At 44.2% G+C, this 27099-nt stretch overlaps 1 protein-coding gene across 3 annotated transcripts; it reads left to right on the plus strand.

Annotated features, from left to right (window-relative positions):
* The first annotated feature begins 1772 nt into the window (after positions 1-1772).
* Positions 1773-26233, plus strand: chst6 (carbohydrate sulfotransferase 6). Of its 3 annotated transcripts, XM_029696198.1 has the most exons (3): positions 1773-1920; positions 2068-2139; positions 24915-26233. In XM_029696198.1, the coding sequence occupies exon 3, from the start codon at positions 24936-24938 to the stop codon at positions 26130-26132; it is 1197 nt and encodes a 398-aa protein (XP_029552058.1). In that variant the 5' UTR covers positions 1773-1920; positions 2068-2139; positions 24915-24935; the 3' UTR covers positions 26133-26233. The 3 variants fall into 3 exon arrangements, with proteins under 3 accessions (XP_029552058.1, XP_029552057.1, XP_029552056.1); XM_029696197.1 differs by lacking the exon at positions 2068-2139 and having other exon boundaries at positions 24912-26233; XM_029696196.1 differs by lacking the exon at positions 2068-2139.
* Positions 26234-27099: the final 866 nt, after the last annotated feature.

Genomic DNA, 27099 nt, shown 5'->3' on the forward strand with positions numbered 1-27099 from the left:
CTCTCTTTCTCTCTCTCTTTCTCTTTCTCGCTCTCTCTCTCTCTCTCTCTCTCTCTCTCTCTCTCTCTCTCTCTCTCTCTCTTTCAGTGACACAAACATGCTGTCATTATTTCTCTGTCCTTCTGGTCCAGTACCAATGTATTAGCTCATTTAGCTTGGCAGCCAATTCGGCTGGCCAGTTCAGCAACAGTCCCACCCACTGTAGCTCAATAAAACACTTTATTTCCTTAACTTTCTGCTCAATATTACATTTTTCAATTTCACCACCAGAGAAGGTGTGATGTGCTCCCTTCTGTAAGGAATCTTTGGTGTGTAGTTAAGAGAGATTTTTAACTCAGTAATAGCCTGATATGCTTTATTTCAATCTTCCAAACAATGAGCAGCACAGAATGTGAGTCAGGAACCAGCGATCAGGAACCAGATGCATCCTTTGTGAAGGTGGATTATATTGTGGAAGTTAGTTGAAACTGATCAATCAAGTGTCCAAAATAAGTCATAATGAACCTGTCTATGATCAGAATTATATTAATCTGTGACATTTTAGGTCAGAGTAACCATCCTATAAAGTTGTGCCCAAGGCTATGCAAATAATGCGCATCAGTAGCATATTGTGATTTATTGTGATTTGTGAATTCCAAACAGGCAGTAACAAAGTGGTACAAAAGTTATATTTTATTTCATGGTTATTAGTTATTAAATACCAAATGTTTAGGGGGGATATTAGGCCTACTGAGCCCAATAACTCCCTGATGAAAGTCAATTAGTCTATAATCTACAGGGTAACGCAGTAATTTAATAGGATCTGTATGAGCTCACTTCTCTTTATGCACTGCCTTTCCAACCCAGGAAAGTTTACTTGAAAGGGTTTTAGGTAAGAGATTCCTATGCCACCCCTCTCACCCCTGCTGTCCCCTGCCCATCCCACTGTCCAATGTGGTCTCAAAACCTTTCGTATTTTCCTGTACGTAAATCTGGGATATTCCATTTGGTATGGTGCTTTAAGAGAGCACACCACTTTGTACAGCGCAGCAGATTCACATAGCGGGCTTAGTCTGCTTCAGGTAATGGGCGAAGGTTTGCTGCAATGTGTGTGAGAGAAAAAGCTGACACCAATTTACCCCTGTATAACATAGGACTATAATGTTTGACATAGCATCAAATTTACATCAGGTTTCAAAGGACTTTTGTTTTTTGCATTATATGTTATGGTTCATATGGTATGTATTAATTTGTGAACATCCATCATTCATTTTGTATGATATGTTAGGAATTACAATTCATATGATAGGGTACGAATTGCAATTCGTACCATATGTTACAAATTTGCTAAATGTTTAATATTTTATGAATTTGCAAAACGTATGCTATATTACGAATTCCAATTTGTTGTTCCTAACGTTAGCTTGGTTGCTAGTGGTTAAGGTTAGGAGTTGGGTTAAAGTTAGGGGAGGGGTTAGCTAAAAGGGTTAGGGGAAGGGTTAGCTAAAAGGGTTAGGGTTAGGGCTAACATGCTAAGTAATTGCAAAGTAGCATAAATGCTAAAGTTGGCCATGATGAGATTTGAACACACAAACTTTGGCCTGCTAGATGTTTACATTAGACGCCCACCCATCTACTTTGACCAACCACCCTATTTTTTAAGTAACCTTCTGTCTTATGTAACCATACCAAACGTAACACACCATACACTTGGCTGTGTCCCGGATTTACGTTTACTATGTTACGTCTAGTCTATGAGACCAGTCTGCACTGCCAGGCGCAGCTCTCATGGCCACGTTTCAAAACTCTTTGTAGGCTACGCAAACTAACACTCTGAAGACAGTGGATGTTCGCCTAAAGACCGTGAATGTAATATAACAGTTAGTTTCAGAGCTCTCCTCACTCATTGCGGTCTCGTCGCCCAGCAACACAGCGGAGAAGGTAAAGTATTCCAGCTAAAACTAACAACTGGGACTGACCAGCTCCGACAAAAAAATATTTTTAACGACATTGTTTTATGTATCTGTGGGACACGGTTAACTGATCGCTGTTGGTAACAGTGTTTGTCTACTGTTGTCTGGTATGTAGTTCTGTATGATATTGGATAGTCCGAAGCTACGGATTGCACCCCTACAGACGGCTTAATTTAGGCTAATGTAGGTGAGTTCCATTCAATTTCAGCACATTACTTAAAAAAAAATGTATTCGGTTCTAAAATTAATACAAGGCCTATCTAAAGAATAATTATGTTTTATTATGTATTATTATGTATGAATACATATATACAGTATATGTATTATTATATAGGCATATATATTCCATAGAAATGATGTTAATATGTCCTAAATGTCGACTATTCTTCATTAATTTTAACTGTTCGATGAAGAAAATGTGTAGCATGCACTTGCCCATTGATTTTGGGACCTGTACCCCTTGCCCAATTTACAGACATAGCCTCGACCAGACCGACAGCGTCATTGCATCAATGCTGCATAATACATTCTACAGTCAAACTTTTTTTCATTATGCAATCCAACATTTTTAGTAGATATGTGTAGTGCTATTTTGTTTTAGGTGCCGGGAGCGCAAATATATTTTTTAATTAAGTCATCATTTCTCAATCAAAGTTTGTACCATCAAATGTATTTATAAAGCACCTTTTACATCAGCAGATGTCACAAAGTGCTGTACAGAAACCCAGCCTAAAACCCCAAACAGCAAGCAAAGCAGATGTAGAAGCACAGTGGCTAGGAAAAACTCACTAGAAAGGCAGGAACCTATGAAGAAACCTAGAGAGGAACCATGCTTTGAGGGGTGGCCAGTCCTCTTCTAGCTGTGCCTGGTGGCGATTATAAAAGTACAGGGCCATTAAGACCAGATCGTATTTTTCAAGATGTTCAAACGTTCATAGATGACCAGCAGGGTCAAATAATAATCACAGTGCTTGTAGAGGGTGCAAAAGTGGAGTAAATGTCAGTTGGCTTTTCATAGCCAAGCATTCAGAGGTCGAGAGAGCAGGTGTGGTAGAGAGAGAGAGAGAGAGAGAGAGGGAAAGAAAGAGAGATAGAGAGGGTCAAAAATAGTATGTTCGGGATAAGGTAGTATGTCCGGTGAACAGGTCAGGGTTCCATAGCCACAGGCAGAACAGTTGAAACTGAAGAAGCAGTTGAATATTATAATGGAATATACATAAAAATGCATCCTCCAATTGCAACATCTGCCTATACTCACACATATTGTCTCAAGAAAATGTTATATATTTAAAACCCTCAATCACCAAGTTAGGCATACTTCATTTCAAAATAGGCCATCATCACTGTCAATCCTGAATGATAATTCTTCACATTTTACCAGTGAATTAGAGCCGATGGTGTTAACAAACTATTAGCCTTTCTTGTATTTATTTTGTTTTAATCAAAACATATCTTGCCTAGTGGCACACACTGTTGAGTTATGGCCGCATGAGAAAATAAATGTGCCTATTCAACTTCAGTTAACCATCCTAAAATCTCACCAGAAATTAGGTGTTTTTGGTGTAACAGTAACGTTATAGACCTACTATGCTATGCTATTATATTTGGTTTTGTTATGTAAAATACTCATTCATCATTATGTGATCTTGCAGGACACTTCAGAATATTTTTTCCTGAAATATTTTTACCAGCTCCTTGTATTCTCAAATTGAAAAAAGGCACTCCAGCAGCACTACATCCCTGGATATGTGTCCAACAAAAGTTAAACATTTACGTTTTGTTACTATTTCATACAATTTGATGTATACGTATGCACCACACAGAACACACTGCAACTGCCTCTGCAATGCAATGCTGCAAGGCTAATGCAGCGTTCCATTGGAAATTAATGTACTTCTGGTGTACCAAAACACAATGACGCTGTCGGTCTGATCAAGGTGTTAGGCACTAGGCCTATATATTACATCAATCAATCAATCAAAATCAGTAGATGTCACACAGTGCTATACAGAAACCCAACCTTCAACCCCAAACAGCAAGCAATGCAGATGTAGAAGCACAGTGGCTAGAAAAAAACTCACTAGAAAGGCAGAAACCTAGAGAGGATCCAGGCTCTGAGGGGTGGCCAGTCCTCTTCTGGCTGTGCCAGGTGGAGATGATAAGAGTACATGGCCATTAAGGCCAGATCGTTCTTCAAGATGTTCAAATGTTCATAGATGACCAGCAGGGTCGAATAATAGTCAGTGGTTGTAGAGGGTGCAACAGGTCAGCACCTCAGGAGTAAATATCAGTTGGCTTTTCATAACTGATTATTCAGAGGTCGAGATAGCAGGTGCGGTAGAAAGGGAGGGTCGAAATCAGCAGGTCTGGGACTAGGTAACACGTCTGGTGAGCAGGTCAGTGTTCCATAGCCGCAGGCAGAACTGTTGAAACTGGAGCAGCAGCACGAACAGGTGAACTGGGGACAGGTAGGAGTCATCAGGCCAGTTAGTCTTTAGGCATGGTCCTATGGCTCAGGTCCTCCAATAGGGGAGAGAGAGAGAGAGAATTAGAGGGAGCGTACTTAAATTCACACAGGACACCAGATAAGACACCCACTTTGCCAAAGTGCAGCCCCCATAACACTAAAGGGACATCAACAGACCACGAACTTACTACCCTGAGACAAGGCTGAGTATAGCCCTCAAAGATCTCCTCCACCACACAAGCCAGAGGGGGCACAAAACCGGACAGGAAGATCACGTCAGTGACTCAACCCCTAAAGTGACGCACCCCTCCCAGTGACGGCATGGAGGAGCACTAGTAAGCCAGTAACTCAGCCCCCGTAATAGGGTCGGAGGCATAGAATCTCTCCCAGTGGAGAGAGGGGAGCCCGACAAGTAAACAGCAAGGGCGGTTCATCTCTCCAGTGCCTTGCCGTTCACATTCGCACCCCTTGGCCAGACTACACTCAATCATAAGATATACTGAAGAGATGAGTCTTCAGTAAAGACTTAAAGGTCGAGACCGAGTCTGCGTCTCTCACATGGATAGGCAGACCATTCCATAAAAGTTTAGCTCTATAGAAGAAAGCCCTGCCTCCAGCTGTTTGCTTAGAAACAATAAGGAACAATAAGGAAGCCTGCGTCTTGTGACCGTAGTGTACGTGTAGGTATGTACGGCATTACCAAATCGGAGAGATAGATAGGAGCAAGCCCATGTAATGCTTTGTAGTTTAGCAGTAAAACCTTGAAATCAGCCCTAGCCTTAACAGGAAGCCAGCGTAGAGAGGCTAGTACTAGTCAAGATTCTTGCAGCTGTGTTTAGCACTAACTGAAGTTTACTTAGTGGTAGCCGGAACGTAGAGCATTGTAGTAGTCTAATCTAGAAGTGACAAAAGCATGGATTAGCTTTTCTGCATCCTTTTTGGACAAAAAGTTTCCGATTTCTTTCAATGTTGCGAAGATGGAAAAAAGCTGTCCTTGAAATATTCTTGATATGTTCGTCAAATGAGACATCAAGGTCCAGAGAGGTCCTTCACAGTTTTATTTGAGACGACCGTACAACCATTACATAGCTGACAGGTTTGCATGTTGGGTTAGTTATTGCACACAAACAGAAATTATTAACCTTTTACTCATATTTCACTCTGGTTAATGTTTTACATGATCAAGGAACCACACATGATTTGTTCCTGCCAACCAGTATCACTGGTTACTTTATCTCAGCTCGGTGCAGTCATTTCAGACTTGCAGTCTTCATAACTAGAATACTCATCTGAAAAATAAATAAAACATCTATTCGTACAGAGTAGACTACTTCCTATTTAGTTTACAGTAACAAAACTGTGCTGCACTACACATTCCCTAAGAGACCAGAGCACCCAGGAAAATTTCCACAAGCAATGAAAATGTTCTCCACATACTCTGCCATTGCAGAGATCTGTACATGGAAAATGTTAACATCATGTATCCAGCACGCTACATTTAGGGCACTACCAAATCATTGTTTTATCCAAAGCTTGGAAAGAAAACAAGTAAGCGGCCAGTATGATGCAGGAAAACTTTATTGAACAGGTTATATTTACTTGACAGTACTATTATGTCAGTCATTGCTCAGTTATGACAATTGGGTACTTTTTCCATCCCAAACAAAAAGAAGAAAGAGGCCTTTTGTAATGCAGAGAAGACCTTTTACTCAACGACATACTTATATTACAGAGGTAGGTGCAGATCAGCATATCTAAATCATACAACTGGTTTTCCTCACTCAATATCTTTTACACACACATACACACATACATACACAAATACACACATACATACACACACAGACACATACATACACACACACATACACACACACACACACACACATACATACACAAATACACACATATATACACACACATAGACACATACACACATACATACACATACATACACACACATACATACACACACATACATACACACACATACACACATACATACACACACACACAAATACACACATACACACATACATACACACACACACAAATACACACAAACATCACACACACACACACACACATACATACACACACACACAAATACACACAAACATCACACACACACACACACATACATGCACACACACACACACACACACACAAATACACACAAACATCACACATACACACACACAAATACACACAAACATCATACACACACATACATACACACATCACACACACACACACATACATACACACACACATACATATACATACACAAACATCACACACACACACATACATACACACACACACACACACACATACATACATACACACAAATACACACAAACATCACACACACATACATACACACACACACACACACACACACACACACATACATACACACACACACACACACATACACACAAACATCACACACATACATACACATACACACACACAAACATCACACACATACATACATACACACACACACACAAATACACACAAACATCACACACACACACACACACACACACACACATACATACATACACACATGGGCATGATGTGATTCTCCCCGTCCCTTATGGCGGGCGAGGAGAACCCCTCTGACTGTATAGATGTCTAAGTCGACTGTAACTCCTCCAGCTCTTTCCCTACAGTAGGTAGCCTACAATGTTCCAAAATGGTTAATTGTTCATTGTTGTCTCATTGTTCTAAAACTTTATCTCATGTTCTTTATCTCATGGTCTTTATCTCATGTTCATGTTTTGACATGCTTTAAGATTGTAATTTTGAAAACTTTTTGAAAACTTTTGTCTGCATGTGTGAAGTTCAGTTGCAAAACTTAAGAAGAAAGATGGCTTGTGCTAAATCATTGGTTAGATAGACAACAGTGGCATCTACTGTCTGCTGTCAATGCTTCTGAGCTTTCTCTCTTTCAAATAATAGACTGCAGTGCAAAACAGAAAGAGAGAACAGACTCTACTTCAGCTCTCATTTTAGATGAAAAGCATTATGCAATTCCTGTACAAAATGTAGTGTCCCAGCTGTGTTTTACAAACTGCAAATCATCTGCTCTCCTCCAGTGACTTAGCTATACAGTGGGTATCCACCCCCCATGTTGCATTACAAAGTGAATTGAAATTAATTTAATTGCAAATTTTTGTTGGTCATTGATCTACACAAAATACCATAATGTCAAAGTGGAAGAAACAATTCTAACATTTATTTTGAAATTAATGAAAAATAAAACACTAATATACCTTGATTAGACAAGTATTCACCCCGCTGAGTCAATACATGATAAAAACACATTTGGCAGCGATTACAGCTGTGAGTCTTCTTGGGTACGTCTCTAAGACCTTTACACCCTTGGATTGTGCAATATTTGCCCATTATTCTAGTCAGTATCTTTCAAGTCTTGCCATAGATTTTCAAGCAGATTTAACTCAAAACTATAACTTGGCCACTCAGGAACATTAACTGTCTTCTTGGTAAGCAACTCCATTGTAGATTTGGTCTTGTGTTGTAGGTTATTGTCCAGTGTTTGGTGGGTAAAGCAGATTGAAGCAGGTTTTGCATTTAAGCCCATAAATATTTTCCTTTGCTGTGTTTTTTTCCCCAGTAATACTTTAGTGCCTTGTTGTATACATATGCATGTTTTGGAATATTTTTATTCTAAATATTTGTATTCTTATTTTCACTCTGTTACATAGGTCATTATTGTGGAGTAACTACAATGTTGTTGATCCATCGTCAGTTTTCTCCCTTCACAGCCAATTAACTCTGTAGCTGTTTTAAAAATCACCAATGGCCTCACGGTGACATCCCTGAGCAGTTCCTTCCTGTCCAGCTGCTCAGTCCAGAAGGACGACTGTATCTTTGATGTGTCTGGGTGGTTTAATACATCATCAACAGCATAATGATTAACTTGACCATGCTTAAAAAGCTATTCAATGTCTGATTTGTTATTGTTACCCATCAACCAATCACTCCGCTTCTTTATAAAGGTTTCGGAAAGCTCCCTGTTCTTTGTAGTTGAATCTGTGTTTGATATTCAATATTTGACTGAGGGACCTTACAGATTTTGAATGTATGGGGGACAGAAAAATACATAGTAATGTCAACCCCTATTATTTGTAAAGAACAGGAAGGCCTGCATGTTGTTTATGCGCCCAATTCACTGCTTTATTGACAATGTTTCTATCAGCAACTGTCATGTGACTCCACACCACTCTTCAACGATGAGATGAACTACAAGTTGAAGGCTCTTGTTGAAAGTGGAGACATTACGCAAAAATAATATGAGTTCATGAGAGTAGACATTCCAATCACGAGCGTTATCCATGCCTTACCAAAAAATTCTCAAACGATTGGATAAGCCACCAGGGAAACCTACTGAAGAAATTGGTCTTCAATAAAGACTTAAAAGGTCAAGACCAAGTCTGCATCTCTCACATGGATAGGCAGACCATTCCATAAAAATTAAGCTCTATAGGAGAAAGCCCTGCCTCCAGCTGGTTGCTTAGAAATTCCTGGGACAATAAGGAGGCCTGTGTCTTGTGACCGTAGCGTACGTGTAGGTATGTACGGCAGGACCAAATCGGAGAGATGGGTAGGAGCAAGCCCATGTAATGCTTTGTAGGTTAGCAGTAATACCTTGAAATCAGCCCTAGCCTTAACAGGAAGCCAGTGTATAGAGACTAGTACTGGAGTAATATGATAACATTTTGGGGTTCTAGTCAAGATTCTAGCAGCTGTGTTTAGCACTAACTGAAGTTGATATAGTGATTTATTCGAGTAGAGAGATCAAGGTCCAGATTAACGCCGAGGTCCTTCACAGTTTTGACGTTGTCACGACTTCCACCGAAGTCAGTCCCTCTCCTTGTTCGGGGGGCGTTCGGCGGTCGACGTCACCGGCTTTCTAGCCATTGCCGATCCACTTTTCATTTTCCATTTGTTTTGTCTTTGTTTTCTACACACCTGGTTTCTATTCCCCAATTATATGTTAATTATTTAACCCTCTGTTTCCCCCATGTTTGTGTGCGTGTTTGTATATAATGTTCAGGTCGTTACTTGTTGGCTGGTATTGTTTGCCGTGTTCGTTATTACGCCCGTTATTTACGAGTGACCGGTAATTTCGCGCACCTTTTAGTATTTGTTTTATACTGGTGCTGTTCGTGGAATAAATTACCTTGTACACTCATCTCTGCTCTCCTGCGCCTGATTCCATGCACCAGTTACCCACAGCCTGACAGAAACACGCACCTCAAATGGAGTCAGCAGGAGCAGTTAACCCAGCACTAGGGGTTGAGGAGCGCATCCAGCAGCATGAGGCGATGCTACAACATCTCGGCACCGCCATGGATCGCGTCCTACAGACGATGGAACGCTGGGAGAGAAGAGGAGTTCCTCCAGCGCCTCCACCAGCACCACCAAGGACACCACTGATCATCCCTCCTTCACAGAGGGAGTACGATGGGAAGGCAGCGGGATGTCAGGGTTTCCTACTCCAACTGGAGCTTTACTTGGCGACTGTGCACCCGGCTCCTTCGGGCCGTGAGAGCGTGTCCAACCCTCATCTATTGTCTCTCAAGGAAAGCCCTGGATTGGGCCAACGCCGTATGGGAGGAACTGCCGGTCGGTGCTGGGGAGGTGTAAAAGGAATTTATATCTTTGATGATAATAATCAATAATCAATTCGCCTTGACTAATGCCCAAGGTTTGTAAGACAATGGGTTAAAATAATTAGGCAAGGACTCAGCTTTCTGCAAAAGGTATCTGTAGCTTTTATTCAGAGAACGTTCTCCCGTCCGGATAACAAAACAGTCATTATATAGTTCTTGCTTTCTTACGCACATGCATTTACACACACTGTTGGTGACCTGTCTCCCCCACAAACTTCTCACACTCTTTATCACTCCCCTGATCTCGCCTGTTTCTTTCCCTCAAGATAAGAAATGCTTTGAAGCTTCCACTCCCAGGAACATGTGTCTCCTGGTGTCCCTCGTAATTGCATATACACATTCCTTTTCCTATCACATGGTTCCTGAACTTTCTAGAACTAATCAAACTTATCTATCCCTACATTGATCATTACATTTATTATTCATTAACCATTCTGTATGACTAATAATTCATCATGGTCTATTGATTCATTTACCTTTAATAGATAATTCTCTTATCAATTGGTTGCTGGGGAGGTTCCTCTAGGAGTCGAGGCAGCAGACAGGGCACTCTCGTATCACCCCAGGTGAGTCGGTACCAGGCTCACCCAGAGCCCCCTGTGCGCACATGTTATTGTTTATTCATTTTCCTGAGTTTTCCCCGCATTCCCAGCATAAGGTGCTCCTAGATTCAGGCGCAGCTGGGAATTTTATTGACAGATCATTTGCCCATAGTTTAGGGATCCCCATTGTTCCTGTGGATATGCCTTTCCCTGTGCGCACCCTAGATAGTCGACCATTAGGGTCAGGGGTAATTAGGGAGGCCACCGCTCCACTGGGCATGGTTACGCAGGAGGGTCACAAGGAGAGAATCAGTCTCTTCCTTATTGATTCTCCTGCGTTTCCCGTGGTGCTGGGCCTACCCTGGTTGGCCTGTCATGTCCCCACTATTTCGTGGCAACAGAGGGCTCTCACAGGGTGGTCACGAAAGTGCTCCGGGAGGTGTTTAGGGGTTTCCGTCAGTGCTACTACGGTGGAAAGTCCAGACCAGGTCTCCACCGTGTGCATCCCCTCTGAATATGCCGATTTGGCTCTCGCCTTCTGTAAAAAGAAGGCGACTCAATTACCACCCCATCGACTGGGGGATTGTGCGATAAATCTCCTGGTAGATGCAGCACTTCCTAGGAGTCACGTGTATCCCCTGCCGCAAGAGGAGACGGCGGCTATGGAAACATATGTCTCCGAATCTCTGGGGCAGGGGTACATTTGGCCCTCCACTTCACCTGCCTCCTCAAGATTTTTTTTTTTTGAAAAAGATGGATGGAGGTCTGCGTCCGTGTATTGACTATCGAGGCATCAACCAAATCACTGTGAGGTACAGTTACCCGCTGCCAGCACGGGGTGCGCTTCTTCGTAAAATTGGATCTCAGGAGTGCTTACAACCTGGTGCGTATCCGGGAGGGGTACGAGTGGAAGACGGCATTTAGTACCACCTCAGGGCACTATGAGTACCTCGTCATGCCGTACGGGTCTTCCAGGCCTTTGTAGACGAGATTTTCCGGGTCCTGCACGTGCAGGGTGTAGTGGTGTATATCGACGTCATTCTGATATACTCCGCTACACGCGCCGAGCATGTGTCCCTGGTGCGCAAGGTGATTGGTTGACTGTTGGAGCATGCCCTGTACGTCAAGGCTGAGAAATGCCTGTTTTTTCAACAGTCCGTCTCCTTCCTAGGTTACCGCATTTCCATTTCAGGGGTGGAGATGGAGAGTGGAGGTGGACGCGTCCGAGGCTGGGATAGGAGCCATGCTCTCTCAGCGCTCGGGTACGCCACCAAAGCTCCGCCCCTGTGCCTTCTTTTCGAAGAGGCTCGGCCCGGCGGAGCGAAACTATGACGTGGGGGACCGGGAGTTGTTGGCTGTCGTCAAGGCCTTGAAGGCGTGGAGACATTGGCTTGAGGGGGCTAAACAGCCTTTTCTCATCTGGACCGACCACCGCAATCTGGAGTACATCTGGGCGGCGAGGAGACTGAACCCTTGCCAGGCAAGGTGGGCCATGTTCTTTACCCGTTTTGTCTTCACCCTGTCCTACAGACCAGGTTCCCAGAATGCTAAGGCAGACGCACTGTCCCGAATGTATGACACAGAGGAGCGGCCCATGGATCCCACTCCCATACTCTCGGCCTCTTGCCTGGTGGCACCGGTAGTGTGGGAGCTGGACGTGGACATTGAGCGGGGGCGTTACGTCTGTACGTTCCGTCTGCTGTCCGCGACCGTTTGATCTATTGGGCCCATATGTCCCCCTCCTCTGGTCATCCGGGCATCGGTCGGACAGTGTGCTGTCTTAGTGGGAAGTACTGGTGGTCCACTTTAGCTAAGGACGTGAGGGTTTATGTCTCCTCCTGCTCGGTGTGCGCCCAGTGCAAGGCCCCTAGGCACTTGCCCAGAGGGAAGTTACAACCCTTACCCGTTCCACAACGGCTGTGGTCGCACCTGTCGGTGGATTTCCTAACAGATATTCCTCCATCACAGGGTAACACCACGATCCTGGTCATTGTGGATCGGTTTTCTAAGTCCTGTCGTCTCCTCCCTTTGCCCGGTCTCCCTACGGCCCTACAGACTGCGGAGGCCTTGTTTACACACGTCTTCTGGCACTACGGGGTGCCTGAGGACATGGTATCTGATCGAGGTCCCCAGTTCACGTCAAGTGTCTGGAGGGCGTTCATGGAACGTCTTGGGGTCTCGGTCAGCCTTACCTCGGGTTTTCACCCCAAGAGTTACGGGCAGGTGGAGAGAGTGAACCAGGATGTGGGTAGGTTTCTGCGGTCGTATTGCCAGGACCGGCCGGGGGTGTGGGCGGCGTTCATACCCTGGGCAGAGATGGCCCAGAACTTGCTCCGCCACTCCTCTAATAATCTCTCCCCCTTCCAGTGCGTACTGGGGTACCAGCCGGGTTCTGGCGCCGTGGCATCAGAGCCAGATCGAGGTTCCTGCGGTGGACGACAAGTTTAGGCGCTCGGAGGAGACATGGGACGCCGCTCATGTGCACTAACAGCGGGCTGTGAGGCGTCAGAAAGTGAGCGCAGACCGCCACCACAGTGAGGCCCCGGTGTTTGTACCCGGGGACCGGGACTGGCTCTCGACCCGAAACCTGCACCTCCACCTGCCCTGCCGGAAGCTGGGGGACCATTTAAAGTCCTGAGGGGACTGAACGAGATTTGCTGCAGGTTACAGCTTCCCCCAGATTACCGTATTAACCCCTCGTTCTATGTGTCTCTCCTCAGGCCGGCGTTGGCTGGTCCACTCCAGGAGTCTGAGGTACGGGAGGTTCCTCCGCCCCCTCTGGCGTATGCAGTTTGAGCCATACTGGACTCGAGGCGTCGGGCAAGGGGCCTTCAGTACCTCGTGGAGTGGGAGGGGTACGGTCCGGAGGAGAGATGCTGGGTGCCGGTGGAGGACGTATTGGACCCTTCGATGCTGTCTCCATCTGGATCGCCCTGCGCCTCGTCCTCCGGGTCGTCCCCGAGGTTGGTGTCGGAGTGCTGCTGGAGCCACGCGTCAAGTGGGGGGGTACTGTCACGACTTCCGCCGAAGTCGGTCCCTCTCCTTGTTCGGGCGGTGTTCGGCGGTCGACGTCACCGGCTTTCTAGCCATCGCCGATCCACTTTTGGGGGGCTCGTAGCACTCACCCATCGCCTTGCGGGGGTGAGTGCTACGCCAGTATTCATTGATGACATATTCCTTCTATTCCAGGGCACAGCACAGGAACTTCATACATTTCAGTCCTTCATCAATACAAGCAGAGAACATCTGAAATGCACTCTCACCTTTGATGTGCATGGAACAAGTTTTATGGACATTTTGATTAAGAGGGAGGGGGTTGCTTTAGCACGGACCTATACAGGAAGCCAACGAATGAGAATTCCCTGTTATGCGGAGATAGGGAGGCTCTTTTTCAGAGTTGAAGCTATCAGCCAATACAGTCACATACACAGGATTTGTAGAACACAGTGACTATGACAAAAAATCTCACTGTCTGGATGAGCGCTTTAGACAGTGGGGTTAACCAGAGGATTGGCTGCATGGGTCCGTTACAGAAATATGACCCAGGATGACAGCTTCACTCTCAAACCACCCTGCCCCCCTGACCAACGAGTCCAATGCTTTTTTCAATACCCCCCACTAGGAAAACAGTTCGACCACGTCATTAAAAAAACACTGGCACATATTGAGCACTGACCCATACTGGAAAATACTTGTAAATAAACCAAGCAGGTAGTCTTCAGACGCGGCCCCAACATCAGCTAAATGGTGGTGAGGTCTGATCTTCCACGGCTACCATGTAGCACCTTCCTAGACAATGTGTCGGACGGTAATTACAGATGTGACAGATGTACCCAGTGTAACTTTATGAACAAATGTTCAATCACCCCAATACGCTTACCCAGCATGGCTGTCACAGCATCACAGCACAGCTATCACAGCACAATGTTCAATCACCTCATTACGGACAAGGCCATTCAGATTCAGGGTTTCATCAAGTGTTCTATAAAAAATTTGGTATACCTTATCAAATGTATTTCTGGTTTATGCTATGTTGAAATTAAACAAGCTCTTACAATGCATAGCAGGATAGGAGAACACAGGAGTAATATCAGGACTATTGATCAGAGAAACCTTGTGGCTGCGCATTTAATGTTTGACCTGGTCCACCTGGCAAAAAAATGGCTACAGCCCGCAACCCTCAGTACTGGGGACATCATGGAAAGAATAGTGATTGACCACTACATCCCTGCCTTACCTTACGAGTTAAAGGTTGTCAGCCTGGGCAGTCCCACCACAGCGGACGGAGTGGTGGACCTTGTTGAGAGATGTCGAGCAACTGAAGAACTGCTCAAACCCAGTCGGCTGGACAGAACCCCCCCCCCCCCCCCCCCGAAAGGGAGGCCTCAATGAAGGAGGAAGGAAGACATCTCAACTGCAGACTCCCCGGGATTGGAAAGGGGAAATCCAAAGAGGGGATGGGAAACTTGGGCGTGTTTTCCAACATGAAGCAAAGACAAGTAATAGAGGGGTGGATACTGACATCCGAGAGTGCTATTGCTGTGGTGAAATTGGACACATCGCATGGAACTGTCCCAAGAAGGAGGAACCCATGCAGGTTGACATTTCCAATCTACACCATTGCCATTTCATGCTGCCCATGTCCAAGCCCTCCGCCACCCACCACACCTCAGTCGGGTACAGGTCCAAGGGAAGGAAGTTGATGCTCTTCTAGACTCCCGGAGCTTGGTCTCCCTCATCATGCCTTCACTATTAACCCAGCCGCAGAGAACTACCACTCCAACCATGGACATCACCTGTGTACACGGGGACACCAAAACTTACCCAACCGCAGATTTAGAGATTAACACCACCAGAGGGCAGTTCCGAAGTAACCTAGGGTTGGTTGAGAACCTACCATACCCCGTGCTACTGGATCACGACTGTCCATATTTCAAGAATTGTGGAATGGACTACAAGACAAAGGAGCTGGCTGTGCCAGTAATAGGGCATGCCAGGCATCCTTCACATTTTCCAGTGAAAAGAAAATGAAACCGCTACCAAACAACTCCCTGACCTATGAAAAGAAAATTAGCAAGTTGCTACTTACCTGCCGATTTCCGTAGCCGACACTCGAGTTCTCCTGGGAGAAGAAGGGGAAGGAAATGACTAAGAGGCAGGTAACCCAGTGGGGATAAATGGGCCAGAAATGGTGGAAGGGGAGGAACAGGAAGCGCAGGCCGAAGGGCTTGGAAATTCTGATGCCAATGACATGTTCCCTCCTGAGTTAACACAGTATAGGGGAAGGTTTGGTACTGCTCAGCTGGAAAACCCCACACTACAGAACGCCAGACAGAATGTCAAGGTAATCGATGGGGTACCTGTAAATCCTACTCATGTCCTCACCTTTCCCCATTTTTCAATGAGAAACCATCTCTTATATACCAGTACACAAAGTCCCATGACGTCACCGTGGAGCAGCTGTTGGTTCCTACCCTGTTTTGGCGTACAGTGCTGACCCTGGCCCATAGCCACTTTGTTGGGAGGACATTTACAGATAGGGAAAACACAAGAACGGGTGTTACAACGTTTCTTCTAGCCGGGGGTGTATGCGGATATGGTAAGGTATTGTCAGGGGTGTCCTGATTGTCAGAGAACCTCACCCCTCCCGGATTTACTAAATCCTTTAATCCCATTGCCATTGATAGATACGCCATTGGATATAATTGCTATGGATTTAATTGGACCCTTACCACGGTCGGTAAAAGGGTTTCAACATATACTGGTCACAGTTGATTATGCCACCAGGTATCCCGAGGCTATCCCCTGCATAGTGCCAACACCAAGAGCATCGCCAGAGCTGCTACAGATGTTTTCCAGGGTAGGTTTACCCTGAGAGATCCTGACAGACCAAGGTATGGTGTTCATGTCCAAGGTGACGAAAGATTTATGTAAATTGCTTCAAATCAAACACTTGCGCACATCTGTATATCACCCCCAGACCGACGGCCTAGTCGAGAGATTCAATAGAACCCTGAAATCCATGCTCAGACGGACCATTGAGTGGGATGGGCAAAACTGGGACCAGCTGTTGCCATTTTTGATGTTTGCCATAAGTGAGGTACCCCAGGCATCCACTGTTTTTTCCCCATTTGAGCTATTGTTTTCCCACAGGCCCAGGGGATTGTTAGATGTGATGAAGGAGAACTGGGAACAACAGCCCAGCCCCCACAACACGGTCATAGAACACATTGAAGACATAAGAGAACACGTTTACCAGAATAAAGGAACTGAAGATTTCAACACGGAGTGAACCCCAAAGACCAAGACTGGGGGACTATCCACTGATGACAACGTATTTACTTTGTTTGAGTTTTGTGTATCAGGAACACTGCCGGTACCTGATCTTTTTTTTTTTTTTAATTGGGGGGGGTGGGCTCAAACTTATTAACCTGTCTGGGCTAGGGGGCAGTATTTTCACGGCCGGATTAAAAATGTACCCAATTTAAACAGGTTACTACTCTGACCCAGAAACTAGAATATGCATATTATTAGTAGATTTGGATAGAACACACTCTGAAGTTTCTTAAACTGTTTGAATGGTGTCTGTGAGTATAACAGAACTCATATGGCAGGCAAAAACCTGAGAAAAATTCAAGCAGGAAGTGGAAAGTATGAGAATTGTAGTTCTTCTTTTGATTCTCTATCGAAGCTACAGTGTCTGTGGGGTGACATTGCACTTCCAAGGCTTCCATTGGCTGTCTAAAGCCTTCAGAAAGTGGTTTGAGCCTTCTCCAGTCTCTGGGCAGAGTATAGGAGCTCAGTTACTGAGTGGTCTGCCTAGCAACAAATGGATTGGATATGCGCGGTCATGCGAGCACGCCGTTCCTTCTTTTTCTTCTTGAATGAATATGCTATTGCCCGGTTGGAATTTTATCGCAATTTTACGTTAAAAATACCATAAAGATTGATTTTAAACAGCGTTTGACATGCTTCTAAGTACGGTAATGGAACATTTTGACTTTTCGTCTCTTGTTCCGCGCTCCCGCGTTATGCCTTTGGATAAGTGATATGTACGCACAAAACGGAGGTATTTGTACATAAATATGGATTATTTCGAACAAAAACAACATTTCTTGTGGAAGTAGCAGTTAAAAATACCATAAAGATTGATTTTAAACAGCGTTTGACATGCTTCTAAGTACGGTAATGGAACATTTTGACTTTTCGTCTCTTGTTCCGCGCTCCCGCGTTATGCCTTTGGATAAGTGATCTGTACGCACAAAAGGAGGTATTTGTATATAAATATGGATTATTTCGAACAAAAACAACATTTCTTGTGGAAGTAGCAGTCCTGGGAGTGCATTCTGACGAAGATCAGCAAAGGTAAGAGAATATTTCTAATACTAATTCTGAGTTTAGTTTGCGATGAACTTGGCGGGTGTCTGAATAGCTCACCATGATGGCTGAGCTATGTACTCAGAATATTGAAAAATGTGCTTTCTCCGTAAAGCTATTTTAAAATCTGACACAGCGTTTGCATCCAGGAGTAGTCCATCTATAATTCTTTAAATAATTGTTATATATTTTGTCAATGTTTATGATGAGTATTTTTGTAAATTGATGTGCACATTCACCGGACGTTTTGGTGGGAATACATTTTCTGAACATCACTCGCCAATGTAAAATGCTGTTTTTGGATATAAATCTGAACTTTATCGAACAAAACATACATGTATTGTGTAACATAATGTCCTAGGAGTGTCATCTGATGAAGATCGTCAAAGGTTAGTGCTTCATTTAGCTGTGTTTTGGGTTTTATTGACACGTCCTTGCTTGGAAAATGGCTGTGTGATTATTTTTGTCAATGTACTCTCCTAACATAATCTAATGTTTTGCTTTCGCTGTAAAGCCTTTTTGAAATCAGACAATGTGGTTACATCAAGGAGAAGTGTATGTTTGAGAAAGTTGAATTATGACATTTTGTTGTTTTTGAATTTGCCGCCCTGATATTTCACTGGCTGTGTCCCGCTAGCGTCCCACCTAGCCCATAGAAGTTAAGAAGGAAAGACATTCAATAAATGAACTGTTAAAAGTTAATTTATTGTATTTCTTTCCTTCTTAATGCGTTTGAGCCAATCAGTTGTGACAAGGTAGGGGTGTGTGGCGGTTTCGGCGCCATGATCATGGTAAGGCAGGGTTTACATATACAAACACACACCACCAAAGGGTGAAGGGTTAACACAGTAAAAAAAACTAAATTGATTATTTGATATGCATTCCAGGTGACTACCTCATGAAGCTGGTTGAGAGAATGCCAAGAGTGTGCGAAGCTGTCAAGGCAAAGGGTGGCTACTTTGAAGAATCTCAAATATAAAATGTATTTTGATATGTTATTTCATAGTTTTGATGTTTTCACTATTATTCTACAATGTAGAAAATAGTAAAAGTAAAGAAACTCTTGAATGAGTAGGTGTGTCCAAACCTTTGACTGGTACTGAATGTCACGTTGATTTGTCTTGCCATCCAGGTCTCCACTTGTTCATTTTGTATATATTGATATGAAATTATTAGAGGAACACAAGTAGTTCTTGTAATAGGTCACTGTAATTATATCTACGGCCTGCGCGTAATGGGCGGGTATTCCAACAGTTTCTAATGTAATCTTTTTTTAATGTTGCCTACTGTAGGTTTTAACTCTGCCTCATTTTGTTTAAGTGATAATGCCAGAGAAGCCGTGTTTGTGGAAATCGTGCCAATATATCCTCCAAACACAGGCTTCGAGGGCATTATCACTTTTATACAACGGGTTACCAACATATTCAAATAATGATTTTTATTACAAATGTTATTTTGATGAATTTATTCATACTATTTCATCCTTCCACAAGATATAGTCCCGACACAAATCTAGGGTTGCTACCCACGCCGGCTGGCCAGCTGGTCGTTCGTTCTATCAGTTTGGTTCCCAGAGAAGCGACCCAGTAATTGTCTTTTTGTTCTGTATCTATGGACAAAACCCACTCGTTCGCTCTAAATGTTCCATTGCTTTCTGGAAAGGCAACGTTCTTATACCTTTCTTGCTAGCTAGTCAACTATGGCTAATTTACAGTCACGTCAAACAGTGCATCCAAAATAACAACTGTAGCTGCATTTGTTTAAGCTGTTTTCTAGTGACATTTATTTGGATATATCCATCAGGACACTGTTGTTCAGAGGAGCTATCCAACAACACAGCTAACGCAATCACTTCAAACTGAAGCTGGAAAGACTACAAACTAGCTGCATTTCGTTTCGTTTTAACTTTTTTCAATTGACTTTTCTTTGTATATATCTATAAAAAATGATGCCAGGTGATTCATGATTTCGACTAGCTGAGAAATGCTGCCTGCCTTTCTGTTTCGTCCCGATTCCGAACACGTTCATTACTATGGGATGGCTGGAGATCGAATTGGAATATTGAAACAATGTTGCAAATGTCGGAGACAGACCGCAAGGTTTATACAAATCTCTGCTGTTGAAAACTAAATGTTAGTCTAAAAGAAAGGTTGGATATTGTTTAGATGTTTTTAATAGTGTCGATCAAGTAAAATATTGCCTGGCTGTGCTGATGACAGTGGATTGCGTATTCAGATTGAACAGAGTAAATAGGAATTTTAAAGTCATAGATTTAGCCGGTGGTAACTTATGGAATAGACACTGACTGGAATGCGGTTTTAATCAATCAGCATTCAGGATTAGACCCACCCGTTGTATAAATGTATATAATGCTTTATGACCGTATGTACCTTTTGTGATTAATTATGATGGACTATGCACAAAAGTGAATTGAATTTTTTCCACACCTACCATGCGTCATGTGCGTAATGGTCATGTGAGGAGAAATGTGTACATTTTGGATGTGACCACTCAATCTGTTTGACCTTATGAAAATCTGGTTCGGATCGAAACGTCATCAATAAAGCGGTGAATTGCAGACCTTCCTGTTCTTTAAAGGTATTCTTTATTAGCCCAGCACCTTAGGATGTGCATATGACCACAAACTTTGTCCATGTAATTTATGTGATTTGTTAAGCCAAATTTTACTCCTGAACTATTTTAGGCTTGCCTAAACAAAAGGGGTGAATACTTTTGCAACAACTATATTTTAGTTATGCATTTTTATTTGTAGAATTGTATTCTCACTATGGAGTATTTTGTGTAGATCAATGACAAAAAAAATTACAACTAAATCAATTTTAATCCCACTTTGTTTAGCAACAGTATAGTCTGAATAAATACACCCCTGACCAGAGAAAGGGGACAGTCTTCCACCTGATGGTGCAACTCTAGTCGCTTCGCATTATTTCTGCCTCATGCACAAATTCATGTTGTTTCCATGACCAGAGAAAGTGAAATATTCCTTTATTTGAAAATATACACAAACACGTTGCTAATAATAAAAACAAAAACTCAGGCCTATCAACACATTTGGCTACTCATTCATTGCAGCTGCAGCACAAGTGGAAGAAGGGAGAAGCACATTTTGTAAAAGTGTTGACAGTGCTGAAAAGAAACTTCTTTAACAGTGTGTCTCTGGTCATCGCAGTGCTAGAGGCGTCACTACAGACCTGGGTTCGATCCCGGGCTGTGTCGCAGCCGGCCACGACAGGGAGACGGTGCACAATTGAGGCAGTGCACAAATGTCCCAGCATTGTCCGGGTTAAGGGAGGGTTTGGCTGGCTTGGATGTCCTTGTCCCATCAAATCAAATCAAATTTATTTATATAGCCCTTCGTACATCAGCTGAAATCTCAAAGTGCTGTACAGAAACCCAGCCTAAAACCCCAAACAGCAAGCAATGCATGTGAAAGAAGCACGGTGGCTGGGAAAAACTCCCTAGGAAAAACTCCAGAGAAAGGCCAAAAACCTAGGAAGAAACCTAGAGAGGAACCAGGCTATGAGGGGTGGCCAGTCCTCTTCTGGCTGTGCCGGGTGGATATTATAACAGAACATGGTCAAGATGTTAAAATGTTCGTAAATGACCAGCATGGTCAAATAATAATAATCATAGTAATTGTCGAGGGTGCAACAAGCACGTCCGGTGAACAGGTCAGGGTTCCGTAGCCGCAGGCAGAACAGTTGAAACTGGAGCAGCAGCATGGCCAGGTGGACTGGGGACAGCAAGGAGTCATCATGCCAGGTAGTCCTGAGGCATGGTCCTAGGGCTCAGGTCCTCCGAGAGAAAGAAAGAAAGAGAGAAGAGAGAATTAGAGAGAGCATATTTACATTCACACAGGACACCGGATAAGACAAGAGAATACTCCAGATGTAACAGACTGACCCTAGCCCCCCGACACATAAACTACTGCAGCATAAATACTGGAGGCTGAGACAGGAGGGATCAGAAGACACTGTGGCCCCATCCGATGATACCCCCGGACAGGGCCAAACAGGCAGGATATAACCCCACCCACTTTGCCAAAGCACAGCCCCCACACCACTAGAGGGATATCTACAACCACCAACTTACCGTCCGAAGACAAGGTCGAGCATAGCCCACAAAGATCTCCGCCACGGCACAACCCAAGGGGGGGGCGCCAACCCAGACAGGAAGACCACGTCAGTGGCTCAACCTACTCAAGTGACGCACCGCTCCCATGGACGGCATGGAAGAACACCAGTAAGTCAGTGACTCAGCCCCTGTAAAAGGGTTAGAGGCAGAGAATCCCAGTGGGAAGAGGGGAACCGACAAGGCAGAGACAGCAAGGGCGGTTCGTTGCTCCAGCCTTTCCGTTCACCTTCACACTCCTGGGCCAGACTATACTTAATCATAGGACCTACTGAAGAGATAAGTCTTCAGTAAAGACTTAAAGGTTGAGACTGAGTCTGCGTCTCTCACATGGGTAGGCAGACCATTCCATAAAAATGGAGCTCTATAGGAGAAAGCCCTACCTCCAGCCATTTGCTTAGAAATTCTAGGGACAATTAGGAGGCCTGCGTCTTGTGACCGTAGCGTACGTGTAGGTATGTACGGCAGGACCAAATCGGAAAGATAGGTAGGAGCAAGCCCATGTAATGCTTTGTAGGTTAGCAGTAAAACCTTGAAATCAGCCCTTGCCTTAACAGGAAGCCAGTGTAGGGAGGCTAGCACTGGAGTAATATAATCAAATGTTTTGGTTCTTGTCAGGATTCTAGCAGCCGTATTTAGCACTAACTGAAGTTTGTTTAGTGCTTTATCCGGGTAGCCGGAAAGTAGAGCATTGCAGTAGTCGAGCCTAGAAGTAACAAAAGCATGGATTAATTTTTCTGTGTCATTTTTGGACAGAAAGTTTCTGATTTTTGCAATGTTACGTAGATGGAAAAAAGCTGTCCTTGAAGCAGTCTTGATATGTTCTTCAAAAGAGAGATCAGGGTCCAGAGTAACGCCGAGGTCCTTCACAGTTTTATTTGAGACGACTGTACAACCATCCAGATTAATTGTCAGATTCAACAGAAGATCTCTTTGTTTCTTGGGACCTAGGACAAGCATCTCTGTTTTGTCCGAGTTTAAAAGTAGAAAATTTGCAGCCATCCACTTCCTTATGTCTGAAACACAGGCTTCTAGCGAGGGCAATTTTGGGGCTTCACCATGTTTCATTGAAATGTACAGCTGTGTGTCGTCCGCATAGCAGTGAAATTTAACATTATGTTTTCGAATGACATCCCCAAGAGGTAAAATATATAGTGAAAACAATAGTGGTCCTAGAACGGAACCTTGAGGAACACCGAAATTTACAATTGATTTGTCAGAGGACGAACCATTCACAGAGACAAACTGATATCTTTCAGACAGATAAGATCTAAACCAGGCCAGAACTTGTCCATGTAGACCAATTTGGGTTTCCAATCTCTCCAAAAGAATGTGGTGATCGATGGTATCAAAAGCGGCACTAAGATCTAGGAGCATGAGGACAGATGCAGAGCCTCGGTCTGACGTCATTAAAAGGTCATTTACCACCTTCACAAGTGCAGTCTCAGTGCTATGATGGGGTCTAAAACCAGCGACACCTTGTGGCGGGCAGGGCACATGCACGCTGACTTCGGTAGCCAGCTGTACGGTGTTTCCTCCGACACATTGGTGCGGCTGGCTTCCGGGTTAAGCGAGCAGTGTGTCAAGAAGCAGTGCAGCTTGGTGGGGTCGTGTTTCGGGGGACGCATGACTCTCGACCTTCACCTCTCCCGAGTCCATACGGGAGTTGCAGTGTTGGCACAAGACTGTAACTACCAATATGATATCACGAAATTGGGGGTAAAAATAAAATTACAAAATAAATTTCAAAAATAAAGGCTAGTAGGCTAGTATCAAATTTTGCTGCGGGGTTGTGGTACACTGGCAATGTAGGAACGGTCATTTGAGCTTTCCGATTGGCCAGCGCAGTAGGTACACTTGATTTATCTATTAAGTTCCACCGGGTAGGCAGAGTTTGTACCTCCAGACAAATTAAATGGTTCAAAATGGGAACCCTGACTAACTGGCATGCAGGATTTCTGAATCAAGTGCACTTACTACCAACAGCGAAAGATGAATACAAATTTTAAAAAGCAGCGCATGGCTTTATCGTTGGCTTTTCAACATAAATGTTTGGTGAGCGACTAGGAATACCTTGAAGATCGACCAGTCGATCGCAATTATCCGGTTGGGAACCACTGTCTTAAGATAAATGCACTTACTGTAAGTCAATCTGGAGACGAGAATCTGCTAAAAGACTGAAATGTTTTAAATGTTTTACATACAGTTCTCATATTAGTGTATTGAATTAAAAAAAATAAAAAATAATATTGATGTCACAAATGTTTCATTTGTACATTCCTTTATAAAAAAATGTAAATATTTGTTACATTTTTTGTTTCACTGTATAAAACGTCGCAGTACAACTTATTTCTCGGTGAATAGATATATAGCATTTCGCAAAAAAAACATGATTATTTGTCTCTCTGAAATGAAACCATCAAGTGATATATTTTAAACAAATATGTCTGTCATTAAACAACTCTATGCCATGATTAGTGAAAAACACGCATTTCTTTCATATTTGTTTTTAACAATAAAAACAAATTTACCAATATTTCTGAAGATGTGTATACATAGCGTTTTGGAATGAAACTCTTAATATGCCTCTCCTTATTCTCTCCCTGCCCTTTCTCTCTCTCTCTCTCTCTCTCTCTCTCTCTCTCTCTCTCTCTCTCTCTCTCTCTCTCTCTCTCTCTCTCTCGCACCCTCCCACCCTCCTATAAATTCCCAGCAGCTCACACAGAGAGTCTCCGGCATGCCACGCTTCAGACTGACGCCACCGACTGTGGTGTTCCTGCTGCTTCTGCAGGGAGTGGCCGTGGTGCTACTGTTTGGATGGTATGTCCAGGTCCTCCCTTGTGGTAGCCCTCCTTCCCAGGGCAAGGTCCACGTGCTCCTGCTGTCCTCATGGCGGTCTGGATCCTCCTTCCTGGGCCAGGTGTTCAGCCAGCACCCATCTGTCTTCTACCTGATGGAGCCATCGTGGCATGTGTGGACCACTCTGCAGATGCCTGGAGCCCGGGCACTGCGCATGGCGGTGAGAGACCTGATGCGCAGCGTCTTCCAGTGTGACATGTCTGTCATGGATGCCTACACTCCGGCCCAGCACAACATGTCAGCCCTCTTTATGTGGAGCCACAGCCGTGCCCTGTGCTCTCCCCCTGCCTGCCAGCTCACACCCCGCCACCTCTTCAGCAACGAGACAGAGTGCAAGCGGAAGTGTGACAGGCCTGGCCTGCAGGGGGCAGAAGAGGCCTGTCGGACCTACAGCCATGTGGTGCTCAAAGAGGTGCGCTTCTTTGAGCTGGACTCCCTGTACCCTCTCCTGCAGGACCCCACTCTGGACCTGCGCATCATCCACCTGGTGAGAGACCCGCGGGCCGTGGCGCGCTCCAGGGAGCAGTCAGCCAAAGCCCTAGTGAAGGACAATGCCCTGGTTCTGGAGCAAGGCAACACCAAGGTGGATGACACACAGTACCGCGTCATGCAGGAGATATGCCGCAGCCACATCCGCATCCACGAGAGGGCCATGCTCAAACCTCCAGACTTCCTACGTGGACGTTACAAGATGGTACGCTACGAGGACATGGTGAGAGACCCCTTGACAGAGATCGACAGTATGTATCAGTTTGTGGGGCTGGAGATGACACAGTCGCTACAGGAGTGGATCTATAAGGTCACCCACGGTAAGGGCAAGGGCACCAAGAAGGAGGCCTTCCAAATCACCTCCCGCAACGCAGCAGATGTCTCTCAGGCTTGGCGTACTACTTTGCCCCATGACAAGGTAAGGAACATCCAGGAGGTGTGTAAGGGCGCCATGTCTTTGCTGGGGTATAGGACTGTTGACAGTGAGAAAGAACAGAAGAAACTTGACGTGGACCTTCTGACTCCCCGTGAACGATATCACTTCAGCTGGCTCCCTTCCAAAACTGACAATACGAACAATGAGTAGATCATATTTTCAGAGACCAAATCCCACTGAAATCTATTTGTGGGAATGAGAACAATGCAACTATTCACCATCAGGAGGGTGTTAAAATGGAACTGGAAAAAGGAATGGAGGCCAGTATTGGTTAGGGGTTAATGCAAAGTTCCCCAATAGGTGATCCACGGGACATAAAATATTGTCAAATCACCAGGAAATCAGCTCAAAGTGATTTTAATTTAGGAAATTCCCAAGTATTTCCACTAATAAATAGAGAGGCATACGTGATCGTATCCCAGTGTAATCAAGGTTTGAAATGATTCTGTTTTTGTCAAATACTATATCTGATGATTCTGTTTTTGTCAAATACTATATCTGATGATTCTGTTTTTGTCAAATACTATATCTGTTTGGGATTCTTGCGATCAGTTATTCCGGCCCCCCTGACCATCCGCTCAAGGAAAAATCAGCCCAAGGCTGAATGTAATTGGGGACTCCTGGGTTAATGCATGTCAACGAGATATAGATCTGCTTTGGTTTATGTTTACAGAGACTAATGGTTATGTTGTTTTATTTTCTCAATTCTAATCTTTATGTCATTGTTGTAATGTTCTATAGAGTACTGAAATAATGGTTAGTCTTTGGGGAAGGAATGGAAGAGTTAGGCAGTGGGATACATCTTAAATCACATTGATTTCCAACCTACACATACCGGAACTAGAGATGAAGCCCAGCTCCGTGGCATGATGTTATTCCCGACCAGGGTTTGAGAAGGAGCTGCTGTACTGTAGCCGTCAGTGAAGACTGATGATAAACCCTCTCTCTCAATCACAACCAGTTATGCACAGAATGTATTGTAGTTTGAAGCACCAGATGAAAACACATTTACAAGTTTGCATGTGAGAAAGTGTGCAACTCAGTGTGTGTTTGTGTGTGTGAATGCCTGTGTGTGTGTATCGGTTTGGTGGTCTATGAAAGTGGATTTCTGGGTTTT

The sequence above is a fragment of the Salmo trutta genome, chromosome 17 (genome assembly GCF_901001165.1).
Source record: "Salmo trutta chromosome 17, fSalTru1.1, whole genome shotgun sequence".
Taxonomy (NCBI): Eukaryota; Metazoa; Chordata; class Actinopteri; order Salmoniformes; family Salmonidae; genus Salmo; species Salmo trutta.

Excerpts from the sequence above, each read along its gene's own strand:
- chst6 (XM_029696198.1), top strand. The coding sequence starts at position 24,936 with ATGCCACGCTTCAGACTGACGCCACCGACTGTGGTGTTCCTGCTGCTT.